Here is a 27,842-nt window from a genome sequence, read left to right as displayed (position 1 = left end):
TGCTGTGACCATATGCAAAAACTACAATGCTCACTTCATGTTTACAAAAACTACAACCTCGTACCCAGGGTTTCCTCTGTCTGACACGCGACCAGAATTTTATATACGTTCGATTGCGTTATTTACAAATATGTGGGTCTGTTTTATCCAGCAAATGTTCTTTTATACTAAATTAGTAAATACATGAAATAATTTATTTTGACGCCAATAAGGGAATTTCCCAAAACAGTTCAACATGATTTACTACTTTTTCAACGGTGTCCTAGGACGTGATCTTGCTGAACTGACTCTCTTCCCTGCGTGTTGACCTCCACCAAGCCTCGTTAGAGTGTTTAATACTGACGTCATTAAATCCTAAATAAAATTTTTTGAATGTTGTGAAATGCTAATTGAATTTGAAATCTCAGTCTTTTACACTTACATCGTTTCTGGAAAACTTTTTCTTCGCGTCCGCCAAAATCGTTTTTACATTGAGGGAATTCAGCTCTGTACATATCTCATCTGGGAAAAAACATGATCATAGTACATATCACACAACAGCTACTTTTTAAACAATTTTCTACATTATTTCTCACCATATTCAGACAGTTCACAAAACAATGCACAAATATTCTCCATAACTTCTTCATTATCTTTATGGATTCTAAAACATAACAATGAAACATCGGAAACCAAATTTTAGTGTGCTGTGATAACCAATTAGCCTTTCTCACGATGACGAATATCCGTATTTTTGGGGTACTTTCAATGTTCTTAAATGCGTTTAAACAATAATAGCAATGTAAAAAGCATTTTTTAAGAGTCAATAGACCATTTGAACAATAAATTAAGCCTAAAATTAAAGATAGCCTGCGCCGCCCTGACAAGGTCTTGCGCTCACAATTTAAAAAAAGTATCCCAGTGATAAATGGTGTTTTCTCAACAGACCTCACTTTGCCGAGGTGGATTCATAAGTAGTTGTCCCGCAAAATGCTGGAAGTCAAGTCATACCCCCCTCTCCACTGTACTATTGTGATGATATGTGCAGTGATAAAAAATTCTTAAAATTAGCTATGAAACATCGCTTATCATGATAAGGCGATTACATTGAGTATGTCAGTTGAATGTTTGAAGCCATACTTAGCTGCTTGTACGATGATTGGAGCTCCACCATAATCCCCGCCACTGTTCAGAACTTGGAATGCACAAGACTCTGGGATATAATAAAAAAAACCAAATAAAAACTTGGGCATTCTTGATAATTTTCACTAATGTAACAACGTACCATCAGCCTCGACAATGCTAGCTAAAGCCATACACGCATTCTTCACAACTTTGGCAACCTAGGAATATTATAATGATTCAGGCACGAAAGTCACTCGTCATTTACATTCGTCAGTAATGCAAGCTAAATTATTATGAAGAAGAAATTAATAAACACCTTAATATGTGTTTTAACAGCTTCCACCAATAAATTGACTGTATTATTATCCTGCATCATTTCAATGTTATCATCTAAAATACAAAATTGAAAGAAATGTTTATACAGTCACTAGGTGCTGTTCGTGGATTTAACATTAGCAATAGAATACAATGTTAATAGAATTGCCGGTGGAATTATAATTACATTTCAGGAGAGCACTACAACAAATTCATATTCAAACTGGTGTCAATTTTACCTTCCATAGACAGAGACCAAAGTGCTGAACAAGCAGACTCAATAAGATCAACGCATGCTTCATGTGACATCATTGCTGTGCATATATCTTGTAGACCACGTTCCTCGGTCACGATTTTACAATTACTCTCTACAGTAAAACAATAAACCAAGAAAGATAATTCATCCATTTTTAATTGATAGGTATAAGCTGCAGTTTTCACAATATGAAAATAATATGTATGTATGTAGTTTTCTTTGGAAAAGAAGAGTTTGTAAAGAAGCGTATGTAGTTTTCTTTGGAAAAGAAGAGTTTGTAAAGAAGCGTATGTAGTTTTCGTTGGAAAACAAAAGTCCCTGAACTATTTAACTTATATATATACCCAAGGTTGATCACCTAGCAGTTATAGGACAACAAAAGTTGACGTACCATTAACAGCGAGACTCCACACAGCACCACAACCACTGGTTGCTAGTTCAGCATCATTAGGAAACAACCGTAGAGCAGCCAACACATCTTGAACACCACCTGATCTTCCTATTAAATCAGCCGCAGACTCTGCAACAACATCATTACGTATATTATTATTATATATGTAAACAAATCGTTTCTATAACACTTTCCAAACGAGGATTACGTGCATGTTCTATATCGAAACCAGTGAGATGGGAAAACTTTGGAATGTTGACGATATATGCTTATAAATAATCTATTTACATTAGACTATAAAACATACGGAAGTATACTTTTACTCTTACTCCTTACCATCAGCAGACAAAGCCATTAACAATTGACATCCAATTCTCTGTAGCTCTGCTGATCCTCCATGGGACTAAACGGAAAATAAACAAACTATAATTTGCTTACTACAGTGTATTATATTACAATTACACGTCGATATTCCACTTACTCTCATTGCAAGAAGAACTGGAAGAATCATCGTTGATGAATACAAGACGTCTTTGTCACCAACTGCAAATAGAAGGAATGCACGCGCTTTAACGGAAGATGACGGCAAGATCGAGTCAAATATGATCAAATCGATGATTAACATGCGTTCTAGGGCATGCAATAGATTAACCAACCTGTTGGTAAAACATTTATTACTATTTGACAAGATTGAATTTGAATCTCCAACACACAAAGGTTATCTTTCATTGTTTGACAAATTTGTTTCTTTGCTGACTCATTCAGAGAGATGTCTATATAGAAAGGAGTAGAATGACAAATATTAATGAGACAATAACCCATCAAATGAAAGAATCCAATTAAAATAGTGGACTGCATGAGTACTATTAGATTAAATTACCTCCCTTGGCAGTGAATGATGCAAGATAACTGAGTGCTTCAACCTGATAAGAATAACATACTTGCTCTATATATGGGCTCACACTAATTTCTATTGCATATAGAAATAAAGCAACAAAATAAATTTACTATGGAAGTAGGCGAGGTCTTGTTATCTTTCATGTAACCTAGTGGAAAACAGGGAAAATGAGCTTTGTTGTGGCATTTTAGAACGAAGGCGAAGAGAAAAACTCACCAAGAACTCCTGATATCCCTTTGTCTTTAGGAACTGGTTTAGCTAGATTAATAAAAACGAGACCGTTATCGCAATAATATTTTGTTGTATTCACACTTGATAAAGGACGTATGTATATATATACCATACTGTTAACCTCACCTTTGCTTGTGTCGCCTACAGTTTGATAAAAATCGGAATATAATACTATTCAGTAAATTGTTCTCTTTTTTGCCGTCCAGTTGTGTGTGTGTGTTAAGCTAGGTTAAGAAATTCATGTACCTTGGTTATTAATTGTTGTTTTTCCACTAAGTTTCATACTTTCTTTTATGTAAGGCAAATCGCAAAGTTCTCTGGTAGAAAATAAACAATTCTATATGAATATTTCATATCCCAAAAAAAATAAACTGTATATTCTTAATCTTACAAAGCCGTCGGTCTTTGTTGAAAATTCCGCCGTAACATAATCTGTATTATCTGACAAAGTTCTTTGCCATTTGTGTAGTGCTGAAAATGCATATATTATCATTTAGGAATATGATTTTGGAATATATTTTTAAAAAAGTCAAAATATCAGCATGCGTCCTGTTGTGTGTTTTAATTGCAGAAATCTTGCGAAATGTTTAGTTTACCTTGCCTACTTTTTCCAATACATCCTCTAAGACATGAGGCGACTGCTTGATTTGAAATAAAGTACTGGAAGCTTGGGCACTCTGAAAATAATTATAGTTATATTATAATTTATAACCACGAATAGCCAATGATCAAGACGTGTAATGTCTTGAATCTTAACTGCAGCAGCTAGTATTCTTCAGGGGCTGGTTGTACCATAGGCTTGTACAAAGGCTGCCTGATAGCGGAATCCACCGTGGATAATGATTTTTTCAACCTTTCTAAAAATGCTTGTAAAGCAATAAAATTTCAACTTTGGAACCAACAATTATTGAAGAGGATTCTCAATTTAGGAATAGTACGATTTAATCAAAATTATAGCAAACAACGGGCGATAGCGCTATCCGGCTTTTATACAACCGGCCCCTGTTCTTCATCTGACAGTTGCACTTACATCAAGGAAACCCGTAGTTGCCAGTTCCAACAAAATACATCCCAAAGACCAAACATCGCTTCTCTCATCATATCTTTTAGGTAGAAATGAAGGTTGACACTACTACGTCTATGTAATTACACCTATATTATAGACAACGACCGAACTTGAGGCTTTTGCCTTTGGCTTTGCCCAAGCCCTAGAGGCTCGCTCTTTTCTTTTGGCAACTGGCAAGCGAGATGCCAGCGAGATACAAGTGCATGTAACTGGCTAACGTTTTTAGACTTAGTCTTAGTAGTTTAGAAGTCTTGAATGCATGAATACAGCCTATACCTGTAACTGAGGTCCGAGTACGTTTCGGACACCAGTAATCAGATTCAATTATACAGACACCAAGGCTAACTTATAGAATATAGGCTGTATAGCTGGTTACACTTATAATTGTATCTGGCCAGTCTTAATCACTGAGGTACAGACGAAGAAATGTTTTTGATATACAACGAATCAAGAAAAAGGATAAAAAACAGATAATGTTTTGTTTAATTCAGAGCTCTGATCGACTCAGAGATTCAGATGAACCAGAAATTCTGAAGAACGCGCTGCACGAGAACTGGGAGAACTGCATGACTTAATTCTCTAGCTATACTATTCTATTTTACTTAAGGATACGGCCTTTCCAAAACTTCTGGTGCCATCCAATTCATTGTACCTACAGTAGTTCTAGTTCTTGTTCTAGCGTCATCCATGATCGTAGCAACACCAAAATCGCCTGAAATCATAGTCATTGACAGAGCATGGACATGCAGTCATAGTAGGTTGTACGATGATATACAAACATATTGATCCCATATATCTTAATTCTCACAAAATAAACCAGAAAAGCCTGCATAAAAGTCGCATGAAAATTTTGCCAAAATATATTACGATTTACGCAGGCCAGTTGAAACATGAGAAAAAAATTCTATAAAATAAGAACACGTATATACCTATTGTGATATTCAAACCTTCTGTCACAAATATATTACTTGGTTTAAGATCTCTATATAAGATAAAAGATAAAAAATACTAATCTACTAGACTAATAATCTAAATTAAGCAAACTGTTAAGAGAAACAGCACTGCATGGAATATACCTGTGTATGACTTTATGTCTATGAACAAAAGCAAGAGCTTCAACAATTTGACCCAACCATTTTTTTAGAACCTTCAAAAAAGAAAGATATATGACATATATTTAGCGATAAAAATTGGGCATTTCATTTTTGAAAAAAATAGGGTAAATAATTAAGCCTCAATCACCATTTCTTCAATATTTTCCTGTTTAGATCTTTTCTGCCTTAAAACTTTTTCCAAGTCACCTGTCGAAAAATGGAAAAAATATTGTATACAACAGCTAGTACACACAAATATTGAATTATTGTATTTCCAAATGATTCAGAACATATTTTAACTTCATACATTACTGGACACACGTTCATTTTGACTTAGTGGTTCTGACCAGATGCTGATTTGATATTTTTAAATATTTATCAGTTTAGCAAGCTATTAGCAATACCATACATACCTAACTTATAATATTCCATAACAATACACACACACATTGCAGATTCCTAAAATTATGTTATTATAAACAAACAATTAATTTGACAAATTGCTAATGTGAAAAGTAATTTGAACAAAAGAATAAGGACAAAGTTTCTTACTTGTTTATCCCAAGTTACAAAGAATTCTTTGTAGCCACAAATGTAAGGATGTTGTAAATCTTGCAAAGCCATTGCCTATGCAATCATGCCATTATTTATTAATGTTATATTTAAAAAACAAAGAAGATAATCACTCAGGTAGCAATTTCCTTTGCTGACACTAGGTGACATAATTAATAATATTAACCAATAGATAATTAAGGCATAAATATGACTGATACCTCTTTGAATGCTTTGTTTGCCTCAAATTCATCATTACATTCAACCTATATACATTAAGGTATGAGTTCAAAAAGATATGCAGTGTGTAGGTTGATTGTTGCAGAATAAAGCAGTCACTTTAATGAATATAATAAAGCATGCCATGAATGATGTAAGAATTAGTAGTGATATTTAATAAGCATTATATTTTGGTGAAAAATAAGTTAAAAAAAAGAGATGAAAATTCTCAAAAATGAGAATTGAAATCCATATTAAGATAGATATATAACACATGAAAAAGGCAGAAAAGCTTATTGTAGCCAAGCTAAATGGTACAGGTAGTGCAAAGTAAACCCACTTAATTTACACCGATTCGGAAAATCAAAGTTCAAGTTATTAAACCAGATTATCTGTGACCGTGTTTAAGGGCTTAAGGTTGTGATCCCTGATCCCTCCCAATGTAGACATTTTATTTAGTAAAATTCTAATGATTCGAAAATAACTGATGTGAGGGTGTATTAATTAGAAATCTGGAAGAATATAGGCATTGGGAAAGCATATAGGGCTTAATGTAACCTCTGTAAACAGGAGAGTGTCTGATGTTATACATGCAAGTATAGATACATTCCAATATAACCAGGGAGCAGCCTGCATGGCAGCATCATTGAACAACTTCACTTCAAATGTGGTATCACAACTGCCTAAAATAGACAAAAATGTCTAGATATTTAGACCTGGGGGCTTCATCAGGAGAGTTAGTAATAATAGTTTAAATGGTCCTCAGCCCAGATCAAAACCCTGAGAAGTGTTTTTTTGTCTATTTTAGGCAGCTGTTATACCACATTTTAGAAGCATAATTGAATTAATATGAAACAAAGATTAGTACCTCTGCCAATAAATGTTCAGTTAAACTGTTGCAAATATAATTTAATATTTAACAGTACTGTTAGTGCATATGATTTGAAATATGGAAATTAATGGCAATAATTAAAAAAATAAATTGAAGTAATAGCCAATTCAAATAGAACAGTCTGAAAGTCTGCAACAGTTTTCTTCAAATTGCAACATGAAATGAATATTGAAACACATACCTTTTTTAAAACGTATTCCTTCCCATCTAATTTATTTTCCACCAAATATACAGAACCTTGAGCTCCTTTGCCCAATCTTTGCTTTAACTGAAATAAAATAACATTTTCATTTTTGTTTACAAATATATGCCTGAGATGAAAAGACAAAATAAAAGATAAAAACAGCTTTCCGTGACATTTGCGCAAATTAGATTAAGCTATACAATACTCATCGAAATTTGAACATCGAACAAAATTCAATGAATCAAATGATGTCTGAAAAAGAGTGTCCATTTTCCCGCTAAAGATTACAGACACTTGATGAGAACTTGAGAGGCGGTAGAAACGCTCACATAATATAAAATATATGTACAAAATGAAAGTAGGACCAATAAAATTTTGAAAGCTGAATATTTGAATGCTAAATATACCTTATAATTCTCCATATATCCGTTAAACTTAATTTTAAACACATTTAAATCCTTAAAACCTTTCTACATAGCTTGCCATGCTTCTGTTGCTAAGGAGAAATTGTAAATTGACTCTTTGGTAATGTCCACCAATGAGTGGCTTTTGTTTTTATTGACTCTTTTTAAATGAGCTCAAATTACTAATACTTTTGTAGTTAAATAACAAACAGTTGCTAGTTGCTACGGCTGGCCTTTTTAAACATTTCTTCGTTAAAACTGCGTGATTAATTTCATTTCGTGCCAAACAAAGTTCAACCAGTTTAACTTCTTGGCTGAAAGAGTTCCGTTTCTTATAGTTGTCAACCAAGATGCATTGGTTCTTATTTTGTGTTTTGGTAATTCAATTTACCTGTAAAGAACTTGCTTCAGCGGCTTCTGATGATAATTTAGACAGTAACGGACATCGTCGATGCAACGATGACGGAGTTTGTCTTCCTGGTGCTGAGGATATAGCTGTAAAACCACGGACAATACTAGCAGATAACACTTGTGGTCAACCACCATATAACAAGTACTGTCCATTGGATAAAACTGCATGTTTTTACTGTCATGGAACAAACCATACTGCAGGTTTTATGATTGATCATGGGGAGGGATACAGCACATCAAACTTTAAAACATGGTGGCAATCACAAAATTGGCATGAATGGTTACAATATCATAGTCAGCAACCATTACCCATTAATATAACCATATCTTTTAACAAGTCCTACGTACTGACAGGGGACATTCGTGTCACTTTCAAATTTGCAAAGCCTGCTAAAATGGTCATGGAAAAATCAACAGACTTTGGACTAACCTGGACACCTTTACAGTATTTTGCTTATAATTGCAAGCGGGATTATGGGATGGAAGCAAGTGAGCTGAATTGTTCAACCAGTGGGCATGCACTTTGTACTGAAAAATACAGTGATCACAATGGAGGACCATTATACTTCAGTTACTTAAACTGTTATAATAGGAAGACATTTTGGAGTACTAAGATCCAGGAAGTCATTGAAGCAACTGACTTGAAATTAAGACTTGAGTTCCCAGCAAATGATGGTTTTTTTAATAGCCAACAATACCAACAGAGGTATTTTTATGCAATCTCAGATGTGCAGATATATGGCAGATGCCAGTGTCATGGCCACGCACCTGATTGTAATTTTACAAAAAATAGTCTTGGTGAATTTATAAATACACCTAAATGCCAATGTGGTAAAGGTAAACATAACACAGAAGGTGATAACTGTGAGAGATGCCAGCCACTATATAATAATAAAACATGGATGCCTGCAACATCAATGGAAAAGCCAAATCCTTGTGAAAGTAAGTACTATCATTTCATACTATGAATTAAACATTGGGCACAAAATTATGACTAAGTCGTTAATATTCTTGTAACTTTGCATAGTGATATCACAATATAAGTAAATTGCATGTAGCTAAGTATTTAATACTGCAGCTAATTTACTTGTTAATGATTACAATAATTTATATTATATTGTAATAAGTATAGTGATAAAATCTTTTTCATGTATCTCCTTCATGTCAACTTTTTTCAGAATGTGAATGTCACCAGCATGCATCAAGTTGTACCTACAATGCCACCTTAGGACATGGTATATGTGATAACTGTAAACACAACACAACAGGTTACTTTTGTGAACAATGCCAAGATAAATATTATAGAAACACGAGCAAGGCTCTAAATGATGCACTTGTCTGTCTAGGTAAGTTCAGCTGGTATTTAATTTAATTATGGGCTTACTTAAGAAGTATACCATGATAATAATACACTATGATTACAACAACTTGTGCCATTACACAGTATGATCCACATACCATGCCATATTGAATTATTGATATCATTTTACTAACAAACTATAAATAAATCATTTTTACTGTATTATCATTAGATTGCTATTGTGCATTAGAAGGAGTCACCAATAATGGGTCCTGTTCTCAAAAATTTCCCAACATTGGACAATGTGAATGTAAAAAAAATGTAACAGGGCGACGCTGTGACAGGTGTAATGATACATTTTATGGATACACAAATCCCCCGGTTGGGAATTGTAGAGGTATTGTATACTTTATTTTATACAATATTTTTAATAGAATGTGCACAGATCAATTAGACTAAAATCAAGAATCCACACCTTCTGATTAATTGCATAACAGCTATGTGAGGAATCTATATGTCTATCTGAAACCTTTACCATATTAATACATAACCTGGGATACATCTTTTTTCCCAAAATTTAAGTAAAATATTGGATGTTATGGGTGATTCATTTAAAATGAAAGTGCACCTTTGCCCCTGCTATAGTAAAAGGCAAGGGGGAGCATCCCTGCTGTCTCCCCCTGCTATCACCACCTCTATAGTTGACTGCATTGAGTCAGTGAGACGAAAATATACGAAAATCCCAAAATTTTAGGATTATAGTTACAATCCTAAAACTTGTGGTATTTATCAGGCAATATTAATCAGCATAACTCACAATTTTATATTATTTTATTTTTATAGCTTGTCTATGCAGTGAATATGGCACTATCGGTAGTTTAAATTGCAATCAAAAAACAGGCCAGTGTACTTGTAAAAATAACACAGAACTTCGAACATGTTCTCAGTGTAGACTGGGATACTATAAATTTCCCAGGGCAACTGAACAAGATTGTTTAGAATGTGACTGCGATTCTGGTGGTAGTACACCTGACATCTGTGAAAAAGAACAAGGTAAGAAACCCTAATTTCGGGGCTCTTGTGTAACTAGTTATACAGATCGAGAGTATGGGGATTGGGGAATGGGGACATCATGTTGGCGTTGCAACATACTCCATAGTTGAGAAATTAGTAGTGGTGGGCGATACCGACACCAAAGTATCGATACTTCCGATACTCAGAACTCAAAAGCTGGTATCGATACTTTTGTAAAATATCGATGTTTTCGATACTTGTCACGTGGTCAAAATATTGTTAATATTTGATGTTACATGAAGTTCATCTATTAATATTTGCATGAGTACAGTTTTATTTCCAGTCATTTTCCAGGTGTTCTTTTAATGCAATCTTTTTTGTAAAATTACTCAAATGGCCTAAATGGCATCTATATCGAATGTTCGTCCACAAAGTGTAGTCTAGGATTATTTTGAAAAGTTAGATACCAGTGAAGAATGATTATTGTTGTTGTAAGAATACATTTACTGATAGTATGTGTATTTTTTTGTCTAATGACAAGTATCGGTATCGAAAAAGTATCGATACCAGTGGTATCGATGAAAAAGTACTTGGTATCGTATCGAAATCGATACTCACGGTATCGCCCACCACTAGAAATTAGCCATTCATGCGCCTCTCATAGTTGATAGAGCTCAGGTTGTCCGACCAAAAAGTCGTCGTCACGTACGGGTAATTACTAAATGATTGTATTCGTAAAAACTTTCATTTTCTATAGGGAAATGTTTGTGTCGTTATGGCATACAAAACGAACGATGTTCTAATGTGACGAAAGATCGATTTTATCCAAAATATGATTATTTCTTATACGAGGCAGAGTATCAACCAGGAAACTACACGATCACGTCCAACCTTAGTGAATATGAAAAACAATTCTTTACTGGGAGAGGTTATGCAGAGATTAACAACACTCAGTATATCGAGTTTAACGTATCACTTGCGGTTAAGAATAACTTCAGTATCGCATTGAGGTACTCCGGTGCAGTTGGAAGAGTTACAATATGGATAAAAGGAAATTCGACATCAGAGTGCAAAGAGGTGAACCAGAAAATCAGCGTTGATAACCTACAGCATGAAACTCGTGGTGACTGGCAGTGGCCTGAAAGATTAGAATTTTGTCCTGGGACCAAGTATAACATACGTGTCGACAGTAATGGCTCAATCAAAGTTGACTCTCTTCTGTTAGTTCCTAACCTCACAGAACTGATTAGTTACAAAATTGGAGATTCAATAATAAAAAAATGTCAAAAGAACGCGACAAGTATCCAAGAAAGTATTGATTCAGAATCTCAATGTAAAGATGTAACATTCTCTACTATGGTGGAACTTTTTAATGGTTCTCTGGGTGAGTAATAGTTGGTAATAATTAGTAATATTCCTGACAAACTTCTCAGAGGGTCAGACGGGAGCGAAAATACTAAGGCCATTGGGCCAGTTCTTGTTATATATCAGCGAAAATCGTAATAAAATTCATGTTTAGTTATGTCAAAGTAAAACAATCAGTGATATATTTTCATAGCGTGCGACTGTAACCTGGATGGTTCGAATAGTACACGATGTGAGCCTTACGGTGGCCAGTGCCCATGTAAGGTGGGAGTTATGGGAAGGACATGTGACCGATGTCAACCAGGATATTATAATTTCACTAAAAAAGGCTGTACAGGTAAGTAAATCATTACCAGCCAAAGATTCCCAGAATAACTAAGTTCAACACATTTGGATGGTCTCAGTTCCGGACGCAGAATTTCGTTGTCATGCAACCTTTTCAATAATTACGTGTTTTAAACAACATTGTTTTCAACACAGTTACATGGGAAAGATATTTAAATAAATGTCGAAATAAGCGTAAACATAAAAACGGGGCTCCAGTTCTTCCTCCGAAGACTCGTTCGTTTTTATTGTTTAGAATGAAAAATCATTTTTCATGAAACTTTCCATTTTAAACAATCCATTTAATTTGAAGTGGTTCTAAGTTTAAAAACAATGAAGCTATGATATATAAAGGTCGTTCACGTCTTAACATAACTGCAACTCACAAATTATCTAGAGGCAAGGAAAATGATTGTTGCTTGCAAAACTAACGTGCAAAACTAACTATCAAACTCTTTTTAGCCTGTAAATGTAATGATTTTGGCTCCACGAATTTCGTCTGTGACCCAGACTCTGGTCAGTGCGATTGCAAACGAGCAGTTGAGGGAAGAGCCTGTGATCATTGTGAAAAACATTCCTATGGTATTCACACCGGAGAAGGATGTACGTCGTGTAATTGCAATACGACTGGTTCAGTGAATATGTCATGTGATGGTATGACAGGGATGTGCTACTGTAAACCTGGGGTGGTTACAAATACCTGTGGTAGATGTGAAGAAAATTACTTCAATTTTACTCAAGACGGATGTCAGTAAGTTCTAATACCAGTTGTTTTATTGACAAGGCGTGTAGTAGAAAAATTTCAAAGAAAACGCTGTATACATGCTTCAGGTTGTCTATAAATTTTCCGTATCATCACGGCTACTACGAGATTCAATGGTGAAAGGTCGCGTTGACAACTGGAAGGAAAAACAGTTCTGTAAAACCGATTATGAAAAACCATTGCGGCGCAAATGCATAGTGTATCTAGTCTGTATTATATTAATTTAATTGTTATAATTATTTGTTGTCTTTTAGGTCATGCAACTGTGATGAGGCTGGCTCGAGATCATTACAATGTCATTATCGTTCTGGTGAATGTTCTTGTAAGTCCAACACGAATGGCACAAAATGTTCGCAATGTATTAAAGGAACATTTTCTCTGGAGAAAGAAAATCCTAGCGGCTGTCTTCCATGCTTTTGTTTTAACAGAAGTAGGGAATGCAAAGCTGCGAGTGGATTTATTTTAAGCGAAATAAAACAAAGCAACCTAACAATACTTACACCTGGGTATCATAGACTTTCAAAGAGATTTCAAGGATACCATTTAAACTCCTATGTCAGAAAATTCGAAGTCAATTTAACAGAAACATCAAATAACACCGCAGTTGAGTTGCATCTAAAAGGACTGAACTTTAGTGTATCATTCAAGCTTAAACCAGTTGCTGGTATGTTCTTGGTGGTATTACACGAGAAAAATAGCGTGGAAAAGATAAATAACTATCAAATGCAGTCCATCTTAGCAAATGTTCACGAAGCGGCCTTGAATATAAGCGGGGACCTGGGAAATGATACCAAAGTTAGCGTTGCTATGAAAACAGCCATTCGTGCTACTCATGGTAACCAAGATGGTAACGATGCGAAACACGTGGAACAATGTGAATGCCCTAAAAACTACAAAGGACTATCATGCCGGACTTGTAGTGAAGGTAACCTGAACAACCTTTCAAATTCCTTTAAGGGTTAGTTATCAGAGTCCTCGAGCACTTAGTGAAGATAGATTTTCTTTTAGGTTTCACGCGCGAGATTTCAAATTCCAGTGATTTCGTGAACTGTGGTCTATGCGCGTGCAATAATCGTTCAAAAAACTGTGACGGAGAAACAGGGGTATGTATCAAATGTAGACTCTCTAAGGGAGATCACTGCGAAGAGTGTGGAGATGGTGTAGATATTGAGAAAAGGTGTACCCAATGCTCTCCTATGTACTGGCATCCGGAAATAGCTAAGGAAGAGAAAGGATGTCGAGGTATGTATGTTTTGGGGTATTTATACACATTCAAGAACTGAAATATTTATGTGGGTAATGCGTTATATAGGTAAGTCTACATATATAGGACTCTCTAACTAACTCTTCCCTCTTTCAGCGTGTAATTGCGAGTTAAGCAACACTCTGTATCACAACAGCAGCGTGTGTAATTCAACGACTGGTCAATGCTTATGCAAGAGTTATGTTGGAGGTCGTCGATGTGATAGATGTGCTGAGAATTATTATAATACAACACATGGATGTCAGCGTGAGTCTCTCAATGCTCAGTTGTTTACTGATTTGATACTGATTCGCTTTATAAAACACTGTTCTCTTTTTGATTTCTAGAATGTCCTGAATGTTATGGTTTATTGATAGTGTTTGTTCACAAACTCCGGGATGACATCGAAAAAGTTCAGGGAACTGTACAAAGTTTGAACGAGAAATTTAGGTCAAGAAAAAACAACACATTTGGTAAACGTTTGAAGGAAGCGGAGGAAGAAGTTGACAATATATTTCATGAAGCGAACAAAACTGACAGTCAAAACTTTTACAATCCTAACACAACCATCGATGATCTGGATGATTTAACATCGAGCATTCAGCAGTTGACGAAATACGTTGAAGACTTGGAGCGACGGCAACGGAAACTACAGAATCTTTTTACCAACGCTTCATATTTGACCAAAACGTCTTACAGTAGTCTCCAACAAGAAAATGACTCTAGAACTTTGATTGAAGACATGAGAGAAGTAATTAAAGGTTTTATTCAACCACTAGAACAGGTCAGGAATACCATGTCTGAACTAAACCAAACCCTGTGGAATATTGCAGAAAATCTGACTATTACATCTGACTCTCAGTTACAAAAGATCAACCAAGTTTATTCAAACGCCAAAAGTGTTGGAATTAAATTAGATAACAATACAAATGGAATCAACTCATTACAGAATGCCACACAGGCATCTTTGGAGGATGGCAAAGAGACATTAAACACTTCAATGGACGTTTCTAGTCGAGCAAACAATTTTTTCAACATATCGAAAGATATTCTCGTCACAGTTCGTAATTTGAATGAGTTGATTGAAGATAACAAGAATCTTGTGAAAAAGTTCAATTATTCAATCTTTCCTCCGAGTTCCGAATATGAATCATCCATCACCAATACTTCAATTTTACTTAAAGAAACAAAATACCAGAATTCTTTAGCCACAGATATTCTCAACAGCACTGAAGACGTTCTGACTGAGGTAAACACTATACTCCAGAAGGCGAAAAATGCGAATGACTCAGCAATGGCTACCTTAAAGAATGCCCTGGACACCCGCAAAACTTTAAACGACTTTCAAAATTTATCACGAAATGCTGCAGATATGGCAAAGGAATCTGAACAAGAGATAAGCAATATAAGAGCAGAGAGTGAAGAATCTATAAAGATAATAAGAAATGTCAGCATGTCTGTGCAAGATGGGTTGAAGGATACAGACGAAGCAATGAGATTGGCTGATGAGGCAAAAACGTTAGCACAAAATGAAAACCAGGTATTTAATGATCATAAAGATACTTCAAATGAATATATAAACTATTTAATAGATCAGATTAGTAAACCAGAGGTCCTTCGTACTTTGATTCCATTGTTCTTCAATATTTTTGAACAAGCAACGAGTGCTTTTATCTATATATCAAATTTATTGAACAATGTTCAAACGGAGAAAATGTAAACGGGACACGAGATCCCATGCGAGGCATTCCTCTGATTACATATTTACGTATACAAAAACAAATAACACACAAGAAACATAAGTTATAGCTACACGCATCGAAGAATAAGCATATGCCACAAGCTGGAAAATCCAAGTTGTTGATTTGATCTAGAGTAACATCATCCGTTATAACAAGTCAACAATCATATAAAATATAAAACATTGCGTTAATCTGATTCTAACCCCTTATATTTCCTTAGGGTGTCATCCCCCTCTACAACAGAAGTAAAACACTTGATGAGCATCACAGAAGTACAGTTTGTTCATCAAACCGTATGAAAACCTATAATCAAAATATTACCACCAGATCAAATCTACTGACCCCTCTGCTTGCCAGGTGTCCACTTGTAGAAGCAAGACATGTAAGTGATAGAGCAAAAGATAGTTTGAACCAAAGTTATGTTACACAAGAAGATTCACAGGAGAATTATCAAGATGTGAAAATTGTCAATGAAACAGTTTTGGAGAGTGAATTGAAAGTCAAAACAATTGAGAAAACAGTTCAAGCTAAAACACATGAAACACGACTGGATACTCACAGCAAATTATTTGAAAAACTAAGAAATGAGATCAGTAAATTGAAGCAAGCTAAAGAGAGGAGAGCAATCCTTATTAAACAAATGAAGGAAAGAGTTGAAACAATTAAATTAGAGATAAAAGATTTAGAAAGCTTAAGAGATTCAATACCACCTTGTCTTCAGGAATAACTGGCCAGCTCCAAAACAGTAACGTCATTTGCATGTATATAATTATACAGTAATTGCAGAGATGAACTTGTATATAATATTTTTCATAACCATTGTCAAACATACACACACACACTGTATATAATGAGATGGTATTACTCTAGTATTCTTATTCTATAATTTTGTACACATAGACAGTTGGACATGGCTGATTTAAAATTTTTTAACCATATGTTACTGTATTTACACAAAAACTTTGTTTAAACAGGGTTTTCTTATCATTATCCACCAGTACCCTAATAATCCCTTTAGCAGCTAGTACATTATTAGCCTGGGCAGAAACAGTGCACCACTTGGTTATCTCTGGCCAACTATTATGAGCCAACAGGATTACACACAGTCTCAATCTCTTCAATTATGCTGGTTGATTGCAAGCAGGTCTCAGGCAAATATGTAAAGAGAATTAAGACACAATACCTTCATCAGTTATTATCTTCATCATTCTTGCAAATGCTTGTGTCTTTCATTGCTAATGTTTTATCTTGATTCAATAAGACTTCATAATCTGCTTCAGTCACTAATTCCGATACTATTTCATCAACTTCGTGAAGTTTTGGTAGCACAACTGCAATGTATCCTTCTGTCATTGGCTACATGGGGAAATATACCAAAGATGTTACAAGCTGTTGCAACTGATAGTAACAAACTGTTAGATAAAAATGCACATGTACTACAAAAGCACTTATGCCATATTTTAAACTATCAAGATATGTTTTACCTTCTCATTTAGTAAACTGGGATTGGTCACTAAGGATTCATTAACTTCAACCAATTTGCCTCTTATGCAGCTGAAAACAAGATTCTTGGTTAAATAACTAAATTCTCACGTCATGGTGATGTATATACGAATCTTCATGGACCGCAGAGACACCCTTCCCCCCACTTTTTTCGCAGCCAAATTACTTAAATAAAATCAATTAACTTTAAAAAGTTAATTATAGAAAATTAAAATCTCACTGGGGCGGTCTATTTAAGACTTAGCCCCCCTACCCTCTGATATGCTCCCTAGGCCCTGATCTAACCTGTATAATGTGTATTTTTCTCCAGTTGAACAGGTAACATCACATAATGCAAGATGTGGTCTTAGTATTTGTGCTCCTCTCTTTCCCTTGCCACTGACTTTATTGTCCAAACGATTCACATTTTTGCTGACTTGAAAGTCAACTTTGATTACTTCACCCTTGCTTAGGAGAGGATGTCTTGGTGCAACTGTCACTATACATATCCTAGAAATCAGTTGCAATAGCAATAAGAATTTAATTATTACTTAACACAGTGTATTAACCAACTTTTAAAAGGAGCTATATACTAAATTCCATACTTGTTTGAATGCTGCAACACACATTGATCGGCAAATGGCACATTGCCAACGTCTACAAAAAAAAACAACTTCTAGTTAATAGACTGTTATACATACAAGTTCGGCACCTAAAAAATATATCAACACCCTTCACACACGGGTATTTCTAACTACATTTAACACGTATACAATTATTCTACATACTTACTTATTTTATAAAACTTTTTAAAATATCTTTCGAGTACTGAACGATATTTAGAGGGAAAAATTTTCCCACCTTCGGAGGCCATTTTTAACTTTTCTTCCTTGCGTGTCATGCCCGCGAGGAGACCACGAACAGGGATGGTAGAACCACTGTGGTAAAATTCAGTAAAATTAAACCACCCCGATCTTGTTCAGGGAACTTTCCTCGTTTACATGATTGATCGTATATTTTGCCCCTTAAACTGCTTCAGACTATAATCATGAGTGATATAATCAAAGAGTGGTTTTAAAAAACCCAGTGCTTATAAAACGCGTAAAATTTCAGCAGCGCTGTCTCTTTCGTTATTTTACTTCGACAGTTTTTCATTCCCTTCACAACTCACAAGTTTCACAAAAATAGAGGCGTCAGAGAAGATATAAACCCAGACTGTCCCTATACATGGAGCAGTTGGTCAGTGGTCTGCAAACCTGCTGATCTCATGTGAACATTTATTGTCCTCTTGGTTCGTCGGTCTTTGTTTGCGTGGTGTAAAATAAATAAATAAGATGTGTTTCTGGTAGAAAACGTTGTCAATTACTTTGTGCAAACAAATTGTAATGCAAGCTACACAAAACCTGTCTTGTTACACAAGGTGCTTGGTCGTATTTTCAGAGGACGAGAATGGGTTAGCAGGTGATGAACACCAACCTTTCGTGCATCGTGTGAACTCAAAGATATCAAACAAGTGCAGTTCCAATAATCATGCATATTTTATTAATAAAGACAATGCCAATTGTAAACATATAAACTACTTGGGAAATTAACTATCTCAATTTTCCCTTTCCTATGGTTTTAGTAAATGCTGCAGTATAATCATGTTATTCACCTACAAAAATAAAGAAATCTTAATACACGAGCAATAGATATTACACCAAAATCAAATTGGTTTTTACTTTGGAAGTGAGTTCAAAAGATCTCCCATGAATTTTCCTGGATCAGTGATTTCTCCGAGCAAACCTAAAGGTAAGTCTCGTGTTAACAGAATTTTAATAGACAGGTCATTCTGTATGAATTTATCGCAAAGAAAACACGAGTGTGAATAGGATGGCATGACATTAAATGTTGTAAGTTTTCTTCTGCATCATTGAGGTGATCATGCGCAATGAATATTGTTACCTGTAACATCACAGAATTCTGTAAAAGATGCCGCTGGAAGAAGGTCATCTTGGTAGAAGTTGACCAACTGTAATGTAAAAAAATATACCAAAAATAAACAACGTTAAATTAAAGAAAACTCATTAATCATTAACCAGAAAGTTACCTCTTCACATGACTTCAACACTTTTTCATCATTCTTACGAATGTAAGAAGCAACATCCTGACACCAAGTTGACGTGGATGCCAAATGCTCCTTTTAAACAATAACACATAACACTAGTGAATGAAACTGATAAAAAATAATGATACTTCTTCATATATCAAAATTTTACCTTGAGCAAATGCTGTAGTTTGTTAACAAGGGCAAAGAAAATCAACATCGGTCGATAAACGTTATAAAGCTTAACTTCACCATCACTGAGTCTATGAGGCAACATAAATACAATAGAAAGTTTACTTTGGTTTCTACGTGTAACTAAGGATAAAAAACTTGTAATCTTAATCTTAAAAAACACAGCTTAGTTTGAAAGAATTTGCTTGAGATACTGTACTTCGTAGCTCCTTTGGGGGTCACTTCACGAACATGAGCAAGAACAATCAATCTGCTGAGAACGTCAATCGTGTTTCTTCCATCCTCCAAGGAATGAGTAAACAGCGACAATACAGCATGAAGAGAGGACATTCACCTGCATGTATGAAATAAGCAATGCTTACAACATGTGTCGTTGGGATTAGATATGGCCTGGCTTATTGGCGGATGAGGATTTTAAAGCTAAGAGATGTTAGTCAACAATTCAACAAAGTGGATTACAAATAAGAAACAAATGAAAATGGGCGATTACTTCAAATGATGACTGAATCCAGTTTGCATGAGGCTCTTCAATAAACGTTGTGACGGATTTCTCCAGACTCCGTATACGAGCACTAAAATACAAATTAAGTCATAACATTACTTTTTATAGTGCATGGTGTAACAAAAAAAGTTGAGAATTCTTTCATGTCAGCTGAGAACTTACGTGTTCATGACATATAAGGCCATGTGGACCATATAAGGGATGATATTGAAGTTACTTTGCCTGCCTCCACCACCAGAATCTTCGTTAAAAGATTTCTCAAACGCAAATCTCTCCAACAAAAGTCGTAAATCATGAACAGTGTTGTGAAATGTTGGCTCGATGTGACTTGTCGCTTCTTGGATGTAATTATTGTGCCTGATAAAAAATATAATTCATTCGAAGAGGTTTCACATATCATGGAATATTTTTCATACTATGCTAGTAATTACGTACAGTCGTCTTCCACACCAATTTCGTATCCAAGCTCGTCACTTTTATTAAACATGCACACGCCTCCGGTAAAAATCTGGCTCATCGAATTTACGAGATCGACGGGTTTATAAGAATATTTTGTATTATTATTTAAATGTGTATGAGCTTACCTTGCTAAGCAGCTTGCAAATGACGACTCAGGAACCTAAAACATCAAAAAAATAAAATTGGATCATGGATCAACTGGTTAACATAAACTTCACAACTTTCGTAAACTTTACCTGCGGTCCCCAGATTGGTAACAGACCGTTGCACTTTGTGTTAGAATTCTGTAATGCTGCACTTTGCCATTCATCACGACCACGTGCTAGTCTAAGGCAAGATTCAATGGAGGAGGACTTATTTAAAAGAGATTTAAACATCAAAAAATCATCGATGACTTCCTTTTCTTTATCAAAGAAGAGTCACGAAGGAAATTTTTAATATTTACCTGATTGCGGCAACATGACATTCATAATGGACAATATTGAAATGACTGACAGTACTGTAGCCCTGAAATTATTTACGTACTCGTGGTTAAAAAAGAAGTATTTTTCAAGATAACTTGCCTTACAATCTAAACACTCACTTGTGTCTTCCGCTGTTTTAATTCAAAATTATCCAAAATGCAACGTTTAGTGTACGTGTAAATACCAAGAACCTAAAAGACGAATGATAAATCATTGTTATACACTAATTTTAAACTGGAACAAAATTTTCACCAACATTCAACAAACCATGCACACCTTATTAGGATGATATTTATAACCTTCGCGGCAAATACAACAGGTCAAACCAGTTTCATTGGATATTTCTTCAAATCCTTGAAGGACGGCTGACGGTTTGGTTATTATTTTTCCACTTTCAGTTGCCTAAAAGTATTTAAATTGTGGAGATCAGTTTCAGAGATTTCTTGAATGAAAACCTGTGACAAGTCACTAAATAAGCGTTGTCTTATGCAATAATGATGCAGATATACACATGATTATGATAGATACACACAGGATGATGATAGATACACATAGGATGATGATAGATACACATAGGATGATGATAGATACACATAGGATGATGATAGATACACATAGGATGATGATAGATACAGACAGGATTATGGCGCACAGGATGATGATTTATCGATACAGCGAGGGTAATGGTGGATACGTACACTCATTCCGAGAGCTCCAAGTTGTTTCTGTCTCATAGCCATAGCTAACTTTTTCTTCTCTAGTCTTGTTTCACGACGGACTGCGGTCACCTATAACATAATGTTCTTACTCGATAATTTTGTCTGGCACTCGATAGCAAAAACAGTTTTAACTCTTATATTAGACATAGACTAATCTGGCTGACATGGTGAATTAAAATTTCGTCATACTTTCGTTTTAGCCTCGGGGTGGTCTTTTAAAGCTTCCATGAGATTCTCAGCCAAGGAACCAACTTTTTCTTCAGATGAAACCTGTTCCAGGCGGTGTATTGTAGGCACTGCTGTTTCAGACACTACCAGCTGGGATTCAAAAAATGTTTCAAATTTTTTAAAAATATTTTTTGAAATCACTGATTTGGCCAACCAATTCTATATTTAATATTACCTGAGAACGTTCGTGACCTTTACACATTCCTGAGAGAAATTTTAGAATAAAAGGTAACGAAGGTCGAGAAAGAAATTCTTTCCACAAGTCTGTGTCACTCAAATTGGATGTGCTGCAATGAATTGAATTAAAAAGGTATTTACTACCAACGATTTTATGATTTCACGAAATGAAATTCGTACCTGAAAGCCTGAGATGGAGTGTAAAGCTCAAGATAATGAACGGCTTTCTGTACAAGTCCTTTATCAATTATGATGTTTTTTAATTGGTTGCCGTTTTCATCATTCTGAAAAGAAAAAAAAAGTATTATGGAAGGTTAACAATAAAACTTTTCCCAAATGGAGATTTACCTCAATACCATCAGCAATGTTACAGAAACACTCCAAAAACAACAGTTCATCATCCGAATGCGTTTTGTCAAACCTAAAAATTATTCATGTACAGTTAGACGTCCATACGGCATTTCCAGATGTCCATTCTATTTTATTTTACTGACGATATCGCTATACTTACTTTTCAAAATTTAGAAAGGGTTCAAAATGGTCAATCAAGGCATTCATACTCTTCTTATCCCCAAATGTTAAGAACGGCAGGATATGCATCAATGACAGTAGAACGTTGTTATTTGAACGCTTGAAAGATCAAGAAACCTCACGTTAATATAGTTCACATAACTGATGCAGGATGACCTAACAATGCTTGTAACTGATAATTTGACCTGAGCACGCTTTTCTGGGATCTAAGATCTAATCATGTTTAACTGATAAAGTAAGATTTAACCAGGTTCAACTGACATGCATGGTAAGATCTAATCATGTTTAACTGATAAAGTAAGATTTAACCAGGTTCAACTGACATGCATGGTAAGATCTAACCATGTTTAACTGATATTGTATGGTCTACAATGTTTAACTGACACAGTTTGGGTGTTTGATCTAAGCAGCGATGATTAACTCGCCAGTGACTCACCACATAAGGTGTTTTGATAATCTCTAGTAACATTTCCAGCTGAGAATCTTCTTCTTGCCCAGCAGCAATCATTAATTTCATGTTTGCACCAGCACCTTGCAGCAAAGCTTCAATGATTGACAAAATTTGTTCTGCCATTGTACCAATTCCACTAGGCGTAGCTTGCTCTACATGCAAGATCTACATCGATAAAATGACGTTAAAATAGATCCCGCGTTCGTTGTTAGTATCACAGTCATCATCATCAGAATTTTATATTAAAACTCACTTGGTTCAACACGTCCAATAATATTTTCAAACTTTTAAGCGATGGTTTCGCAAGATAGTCACGATTTGCCTAGAAGGAATAAATCTTTTACAAGATATTTTCTATTTGGTATCCAGTCATTCTAAAGCATACCTTGACTTTCACACAAATGCCGAATAATTTCAAGATGACTTCTAAAAGTTGACGTCCACGGACTAAATCTCGTAATCCTGACAATCTGCGCACAAGAACATTTTTTAGAATAATCATAAACCAACTTGAACCAATATTTTCAGATAGTTTCAAATAGTTCTGAAACCAGCTTGAGGCCGAGTGAATTAAGGCTATCTCTTGCTGATCCAGGAAACCAACATTATTTATATTGGATAGCTCCATCAGTTCCGAACTTTCTTTCTGGAGGTCTATTAATCATCATCTTTTCTTCATCTATCAGTTGTGAACTGTTATTTCTCACCTCTTTAAGATAGCTTCCAGACCTCCACATTCGCTCATTACATTAGCCATTTTATAAACAACTTCGTTATCAATTCCTTTTTCTGTAATAAAAAGAAATTTATCACAACAAGAAAGTGTGGGGAGGAATGATATTAACGGGGGATATTTTCAAATCTGTTGTTATGTTAGAAATTTCTTACGATTGTTTTTGTCCAGGTGTTCAACAATATCTTCGGTGGCATCGCCCAGTAGACCTACACCAAACACAAATTACAGGTGAGAATATTTCCGTATAAACATTTCTATAATGATATCATGACTTCACCTCTCATTCGGTACACAACTTTCATAGGCTCACCCTGAAAAATAACGAAATGAGTGAGAATAAGAATTGAGGATACTGCCAAAAAGTTCTAAAAACAATTGATCGTACCTCGCCCTGAGGACACCAGATCTTCTTATACACTTCTTTGACTGGCAAATCCAGACTGATTATCTTAGAGTTAACCAGAAGCTACAAACCAAATAATTAATACAAGCATAAAATATATTTTTAATATGAATAATATGAAGATCTGTTAGTCACCTCCATGCCAGTGTCATCTTCAAGAAGAGCAATCAAATCGCAGTCTGTACAAATCTTGTTCTTAACATCTCTCATTAACGGACCCATTCCAGTATCAGTAGATCTAGAAATATGAGAGACGGAGATATTCTACGTAACCTTTTTAAAAGCAATAAATGTCAGGTGTAAATACTGTACCTATAGGGATTTCCCTGCATACGTCCTTGGAGGAAATCTTCTTGTTGTGGATCTTTCTCAAGCATCAACAAAAACTCACTGGTGTCATTCTCTTCCTATAACGTAATATAACATAATGTAAGATCAGTCGTGTAATGTCTAACTATCAAACGAGTAAGAACTATGCAGCCATCGAATTGTACTTACAGGATAAATGATATTACATAATCGTTCAAAGATAAAAACAGGAGTGCGCAAGTCATCCAACTCGTATCTAAAAAATGAGAAGATTGAAGGCTCTAACTTCTTTAATACGTTTTCAATTGTGAGATATTTTTCAATGGGAAACAAACCTGTTCAATGTTTTCACGCAAATTTCCATGAATTCTTTACTCTCAGATTCTGTTCCTACACAAACAGAAATCATTGATGACAGGTCTTATAGAACATTTTTTACAATTTAATGACAAAAACAAACCTGAAGTGAGTTCGCCCAAAAGAGTCAACAAAATTTCTTGGCTCTGATCAACCAACTTTGTTCTCTGCACAATCAATCTAAAATATAGACAAACGTTACGGAAATGTAATTATAACCTTCAAATTGAAAATTCGATAAATAAAATTTTATTCATAAAAGTTTCATTCACGTACCTGCGTAATGAAAGATAACCATTCAAAACTGCTCCAACAAGTTTGCATTTGAAATCCTGCTTGATCTTTTTATCCTCCACAAACGACGCCATGAGTTCTATGAAATTAAACAGCAAAGTTTTGGCCGCACATTTCTTTCGTTAGTTTTGCGTTCGTCTTTCATAATGATATACCTACCTGTAAGTCGTTTTAGCGAATAACCTTGAGACAAATCTGAACTTAATGTCGTCTCTTCCAAAGATGCCAGCTGTTCAATTTCCTTGAAAAAAGCAAGAACAGTATGCAGCATTGTATCAGTATTTTCCAAGGCAAGAACACAATGAATATTCATCGTCAATATACCTTAGTAATAAGATCTCTTATAACTAACAATGCTCCACTTGAGGCAAGATAACCTTTCCATGACGACTCTTTCATTAAGTCAAAATATAAGTTGAAAAATTCTGTCGCATTTTCTCCAGCCTCTCCAACGCCTTGTAAATAGCTAAGGTAAGCAAATATCCCAATTATATTTTTGTATTATTTTTTGTATTTTAGCTAGGACAAAGTCCCGTAATTATTTTAATGATTGACAAACATACAAACCTTGTAAGTAGATCCATAATCTTACGTTTTCTCCCGGGGATCTGAAAGAATACAACAAAGTAAATTTAGCGCTCAGAAAAACGACTTCTTGGGTTGGGTTTGTAAGATAAATGTATCAGTTATCTTAAAATGTTGTACGAGTCTCCTCTTAGCATTGCTCAATCCACTCAGTCCAGTTTCCCATCAACCAGGAACAACATGTGCGTCCTTCTTATCCGTGTAGTATTTAATGTAGTACTTCATATCCTACCTGACATACTGTCTCTACAATGCTACATGCAACTTGTCTTAGTGCCCCACATGATGGGGAGAACATGACGTTTCTAAGCCATTCTTCATTAAGATCATCCGCTGAATCATCACTAATCTCTCGCTTGTCCACAGCACTCGCTCCAGGCTTCTCTGTTCGACGTTTCCACTCCTCAAAGCTTGCTTCAGGTTGGGCTTTGACCCAGTCTTTCATATTTGTAATTGGCGCGGCTCTTGTCTTCACTGAAGCTATTTCGTTGATGGTTTTGTTCTAAGAGAAAAGTTGAAGTGAAAAGAGAAAAGGCAAAGTCTTAGCCAAGAAATGTCCTACTGCATGATAATAGACAGGATTTCTTCAACTTACAACATTAGCTTTCGTCGTCGCAGGTTTTGGTTTAACAAACTGTGACAAAATCTTGAGACAAGGTAAGGTCACTGCCTGGACAACTATAGGACTCACATGTTGGACAGAAAGCAAGAATATCTGAGTCACTAAAAGAAAAAATAAATTGCATTTTGAAAACAGCTGCGTGACGCCATGTTTATACATGAATGTCATGCATATTGTTAACCTTGGATCACGTTCAAATCTAAAGTTTAGATTTCTGGTATCGACCGTAAAATTCGACTGCAAATTTCAACATACCACATCGTAGCCTTTGTTCCCAACAGGAATCTTCTAATTGGACAGTTTTGGTCAACAACTGCATATCACGACTTATAGAAGAAGACTAAAAATATCAAAAATTCGTGGGATGAGAACTTCTTTCATGTCAGGAATAAGGAATAATAGCCAAGGTAACGAGCATTGGGTGGATATTATAGCAATATATCTGGCTATAGTTTTAATAGACTTACAACAGATGGATTAACACTCTGTTCATTCATTCCTTTAGTAACTCGATTCACCAAGATAGTATTGAGTTGGTCAGCTGCATCAGGATTGTTTCTTGTTAACAAACACAGCAAATCTCGAACGTTGTTTCTGATTGAAGATGTTCCTTGGTATAATGTGAAGTTGACAAGTTCAACAATCAAACCCTACATTGACATAAATTAAGAGTATCTTTAAACTTTGGCTTATCCACCGTTACGCTAAACGCCTTTCGAAAAACCGGCCCAGATGCAAAACAGAATTTGAAACTAGGCTCAGTTCAAATAAAATATACTTATTTACTTACCTCTTTAATTAACTTATCTCGTGTAGAAGTTTTCATAGCCAGTGCTTTTAACAATGTAACACAATGTTCAGTCGCCGCAGAGGAACATCCATAACAACGCCCAGGTACCGACTGTGCATCCGATACCATTGACAGTTGTTTCATTGCTTGTCGAGGTGGTAGAGTTTCACCTGATATTGCTTTGCTTGTTATTCGATCTCTCACACGGGAATCATATTCAATCAATTCTTTACGAGATGCAAGAACTTTCTATAATTGCATAAGTCATTAACATGTGCAAAAGCGACTTATAACATAGCTACATGCACATAATATGCAGGTCTTTTATATATACCTGGGTAATCTTGCTTAATTCATCAAAATTTCCTTTGCAGTCAACACAATATCTCTGAGCAACAGCCTGGATGCTCTTGTTAACAGCATGACTTCCTGAGTGACTTGAAGCTGTGCTTGTACTTACTTGTGATATTTCACTCTAACAAAGAAATAATATAAACTTAGTTCATCCGACTGGTATCGTTCATATTCTAACGACGTACCTTAATGAAGTCATTATCTCCTTGCTCGGCAATCTTCATCAATAAAGAATCTAATGGTTGTCGATGTGCCACCAGCTGACGATACATTTTATCAGCACGATCCAGTAAAGTGTTGATGCTTGACACAGCCTAGCATATGAAAACAAGC

General features: G+C 35.3%; 5 protein-coding genes across 7 annotated transcripts in view; 1 reads left to right on the top strand and 4 right to left on the bottom strand.

The window, feature by feature from the left end:
* Positions 1 to 75: 75 nt before the first annotated feature.
* LOC114533675 (serine/threonine kinase-like domain-containing protein STKLD1) lies at positions 76 to 17,041 on the bottom strand. 3 transcript variants are annotated; one of them, XM_028555267.1, is made up of 29 exons: positions 7,998 to 8,082; positions 7,200 to 7,286; positions 6,685 to 6,809; positions 6,129 to 6,173; positions 5,908 to 5,982; positions 5,769 to 5,814; positions 5,504 to 5,562; positions 5,338 to 5,408; positions 5,191 to 5,243; positions 4,874 to 4,973; positions 4,226 to 4,298; positions 3,792 to 3,872; positions 3,587 to 3,666; positions 3,442 to 3,512; positions 3,322 to 3,336; positions 3,181 to 3,222; positions 3,075 to 3,112; positions 2,947 to 2,989; positions 2,723 to 2,839; positions 2,548 to 2,609; positions 2,403 to 2,469; positions 2,067 to 2,195; positions 1,659 to 1,787; positions 1,421 to 1,494; positions 1,265 to 1,322; positions 1,120 to 1,192; positions 576 to 643; positions 422 to 501; positions 76 to 354 (listed from the first exon to the last, which is right to left on the bottom strand). In XM_028555267.1, the coding sequence occupies exons 3-29, from the start codon at positions 6,760 to 6,762 to the stop codon at positions 244 to 246; spliced, it is 1,938 nt and encodes a 645-aa protein (XP_028411068.1). In that variant the 5' UTR covers positions 6,763 to 6,809; positions 7,200 to 7,286; positions 7,998 to 8,082; the 3' UTR covers positions 76 to 243. The 3 variants fall into 3 exon arrangements, with proteins under 3 accessions (XP_028411068.1, XP_028411067.1, XP_028411066.1); XM_028555266.1 differs by lacking the exons at positions 6,685 to 6,809; positions 7,998 to 8,082 and adding an exon at positions 16,952 to 17,041; XM_028555265.1 differs by lacking the exons at positions 6,685 to 6,809; positions 7,998 to 8,082 and adding an exon at positions 7,610 to 7,828.
* LOC114533674 (laminin subunit alpha-like) lies at positions 7,830 to 16,758 on the top strand. Its single transcript, XM_028555264.1, has 12 exons — positions 7,830 to 8,959; positions 9,196 to 9,363; positions 9,550 to 9,714; positions 10,161 to 10,370; positions 11,089 to 11,715; positions 11,890 to 12,033; positions 12,483 to 12,771; positions 13,038 to 13,708; positions 13,792 to 14,025; positions 14,144 to 14,293; positions 14,374 to 15,566; positions 15,989 to 16,758. The coding sequence occupies exons 1-12, from the start codon at positions 7,957 to 7,959 to the stop codon at positions 16,493 to 16,495; spliced, it is 5,361 nt and encodes a 1,786-aa protein (XP_028411065.1). The 5' UTR covers positions 7,830 to 7,956; the 3' UTR covers positions 16,496 to 16,758.
* LOC114533677 (protein Simiate-like) lies at positions 16,855 to 18,162 on the bottom strand. Its single transcript, XM_028555270.1, has 5 exons — positions 18,043 to 18,162; positions 17,856 to 17,907; positions 17,557 to 17,760; positions 17,253 to 17,322; positions 16,855 to 17,124 (listed from the first exon to the last, which is right to left on the bottom strand). Exons 1-5 carry the CDS (start codon positions 18,149 to 18,151, stop codon positions 16,957 to 16,959), a joined length of 603 nt encoding a protein of 200 aa, XP_028411071.1. The 5' UTR covers positions 18,152 to 18,162; the 3' UTR covers positions 16,855 to 16,956.
* Positions 18,163 to 18,753: 591 nt separating this feature from the next.
* LOC114533671 (E3 ubiquitin-protein ligase UBR4-like) lies at positions 18,754 to 19,885 on the bottom strand. Its single transcript, XM_028555261.1, has 6 exons — positions 19,728 to 19,885; positions 19,509 to 19,599; positions 19,340 to 19,429; positions 19,195 to 19,261; positions 18,972 to 19,035; positions 18,754 to 18,904 (listed from the first exon to the last, which is right to left on the bottom strand). The coding sequence occupies exons 1-6, from the start codon at positions 19,856 to 19,858 to the stop codon at positions 18,901 to 18,903; spliced, it is 447 nt and encodes a 148-aa protein (XP_028411062.1). The 5' UTR covers positions 19,859 to 19,885; the 3' UTR covers positions 18,754 to 18,900.
* An 85-nt stretch (positions 19,886 to 19,970) lies between these two features.
* The window catches only part of LOC114533590 (E3 ubiquitin-protein ligase UBR4-like), a 29,222-nt gene continuing 21,350 nt past the window's right edge, over positions 19,971 to 27,842 (bottom strand). Inside the window, exons 55-90 of the mRNA XM_028555135.1 lie at positions 27,695 to 27,823; positions 27,490 to 27,630; positions 27,156 to 27,404; positions 26,833 to 27,015; positions 26,621 to 26,705; positions 26,339 to 26,466; positions 25,976 to 26,245; positions 25,726 to 25,766; positions 25,483 to 25,624; positions 25,318 to 25,399; positions 25,141 to 25,237; positions 24,968 to 25,044; positions 24,843 to 24,897; positions 24,697 to 24,763; positions 24,511 to 24,605; positions 24,334 to 24,436; positions 24,181 to 24,261; positions 24,073 to 24,106; positions 23,948 to 24,001; positions 23,767 to 23,848; positions 23,445 to 23,529; positions 23,313 to 23,381; positions 23,045 to 23,224; positions 22,589 to 22,707; positions 22,426 to 22,498; positions 22,258 to 22,361; positions 22,076 to 22,187; positions 21,862 to 21,990; positions 21,652 to 21,741; positions 21,230 to 21,355; positions 21,073 to 21,144; positions 20,935 to 20,996; positions 20,726 to 20,816; positions 20,615 to 20,649; positions 20,193 to 20,387; positions 19,971 to 20,100 (exon numbers count right to left, since the gene is read on the bottom strand). Coding sequence (XP_028410936.1) covers positions 19,971 to 20,100; positions 20,193 to 20,387; positions 20,615 to 20,649; positions 20,726 to 20,816; positions 20,935 to 20,996; positions 21,073 to 21,144; positions 21,230 to 21,355; positions 21,652 to 21,741; positions 21,862 to 21,990; positions 22,076 to 22,187; positions 22,258 to 22,361; positions 22,426 to 22,498; positions 22,589 to 22,707; positions 23,045 to 23,224; positions 23,313 to 23,381; positions 23,445 to 23,529; positions 23,767 to 23,848; positions 23,948 to 24,001; positions 24,073 to 24,106; positions 24,181 to 24,261; positions 24,334 to 24,436; positions 24,511 to 24,605; positions 24,697 to 24,763; positions 24,843 to 24,897; positions 24,968 to 25,044; positions 25,141 to 25,237; positions 25,318 to 25,399; positions 25,483 to 25,624; positions 25,726 to 25,766; positions 25,976 to 26,245; positions 26,339 to 26,466; positions 26,621 to 26,705; positions 26,833 to 27,015; positions 27,156 to 27,404; positions 27,490 to 27,630; positions 27,695 to 27,823 — 3,867 coding nt within the window. The remainder of the gene's footprint in view (positions 20,101 to 20,192; positions 20,388 to 20,614; positions 20,650 to 20,725; positions 20,817 to 20,934; positions 20,997 to 21,072; positions 21,145 to 21,229; positions 21,356 to 21,651; positions 21,742 to 21,861; positions 21,991 to 22,075; positions 22,188 to 22,257; positions 22,362 to 22,425; positions 22,499 to 22,588; positions 22,708 to 23,044; positions 23,225 to 23,312; positions 23,382 to 23,444; positions 23,530 to 23,766; positions 23,849 to 23,947; positions 24,002 to 24,072; positions 24,107 to 24,180; positions 24,262 to 24,333; positions 24,437 to 24,510; positions 24,606 to 24,696; positions 24,764 to 24,842; positions 24,898 to 24,967; positions 25,045 to 25,140; positions 25,238 to 25,317; positions 25,400 to 25,482; positions 25,625 to 25,725; positions 25,767 to 25,975; positions 26,246 to 26,338; positions 26,467 to 26,620; positions 26,706 to 26,832; positions 27,016 to 27,155; positions 27,405 to 27,489; positions 27,631 to 27,694; positions 27,824 to 27,842) is intronic.

Source organism: Dendronephthya gigantea, unplaced genomic scaffold (genome assembly GCF_004324835.1).
Source record: "Dendronephthya gigantea isolate DGI-Jeju-01 unplaced genomic scaffold, DenGig_1.0 000093F, whole genome shotgun sequence".
In the NCBI taxonomy this organism is placed as follows: domain Eukaryota; kingdom Metazoa; phylum Cnidaria; class Anthozoa; order Malacalcyonacea; family Nephtheidae; genus Dendronephthya; species Dendronephthya gigantea.
Note: the sequence above shows the minus strand (reverse complement) of the source record. Positions and strands in the feature narration are given on the sequence as shown.

What these genes read in the sequence shown, in the direction of transcription:
- LOC114533674 (XM_028555264.1), top strand. Translation starts at nt 7,957, where the DNA reads ATGCATTGGTTCTTATTTTGTGTTTTGGTAATTCAATTTACCTGTAAA. An exon ending in TGATGCACTTGTCTGTCTAG is followed by an intron (nt 9,364 to 9,549) that starts GTAAGTTCAGCT and finishes TATTATCATTAG; the next exon opens with ATTGCTATTGTGCATTAGAA. An exon ending in CCCGGTTGGGAATTGTAGAG is followed by an intron (nt 9,715 to 10,160) that starts GTATTGTATACT and finishes TTATTTTTATAG; the next exon opens with CTTGTCTATGCAGTGAATAT.
- LOC114533671 (XM_028555261.1), bottom strand. Translation starts at nt 19,858, where the DNA reads ATGTCCTCTCTTCATGCTGTATTGTCGCTGTTTACTCATTCCTTGGAG. An exon ending in ACCCCCAAAGGAGCTACGAA is followed by an intron (nt 19,600 to 19,727) that starts GTACAGTATCTC and finishes GTTGCCTCATAG; the next exon opens with ACTCAGTGATGGTGAAGTTA. An exon ending in TGTTGAAGTCATGTGAAGAG is followed by an intron (nt 19,262 to 19,339) that starts GTAACTTTCTGG and finishes TTTACATTACAG; the next exon opens with TTGGTCAACTTCTACCAAGA.
- LOC114533675 (XM_028555265.1), bottom strand. An exon ending in CAAACAAAGCATTCAAAGAG is followed by an intron (nt 5,983 to 6,128) that starts GTATCAGTCATA and finishes ATGATTGCATAG; the next exon opens with GCAATGGCTTTGCAAGATTT. An exon ending in AATAAATGTTTTACCAACAG is followed by an intron (nt 2,610 to 2,722) that starts GTTGGTTAATCT and finishes TTCTATTTGCAG; the next exon opens with TTGGTGACAAAGACGTCTTG.
- LOC114533677 (XM_028555270.1), bottom strand. Translation starts at nt 18,151, where the DNA reads ATGACACGCAAGGAAGAAAAGTTAAAAATGGCCTCCGAAGGTGGGAAA. An exon ending in GTGTTGCAGCATTCAAACAA is followed by an intron (nt 17,761 to 17,855) that starts GTATGGAATTTA and finishes ACTGATTTCTAG; the next exon opens with GATATGTATAGTGACAGTTG. An exon ending in GAAAAATACACATTATACAG is followed by an intron (nt 17,323 to 17,556) that starts GTTAGATCAGGG and finishes TCTTGTTTTCAG; the next exon opens with CTGCATAAGAGGCAAATTGG.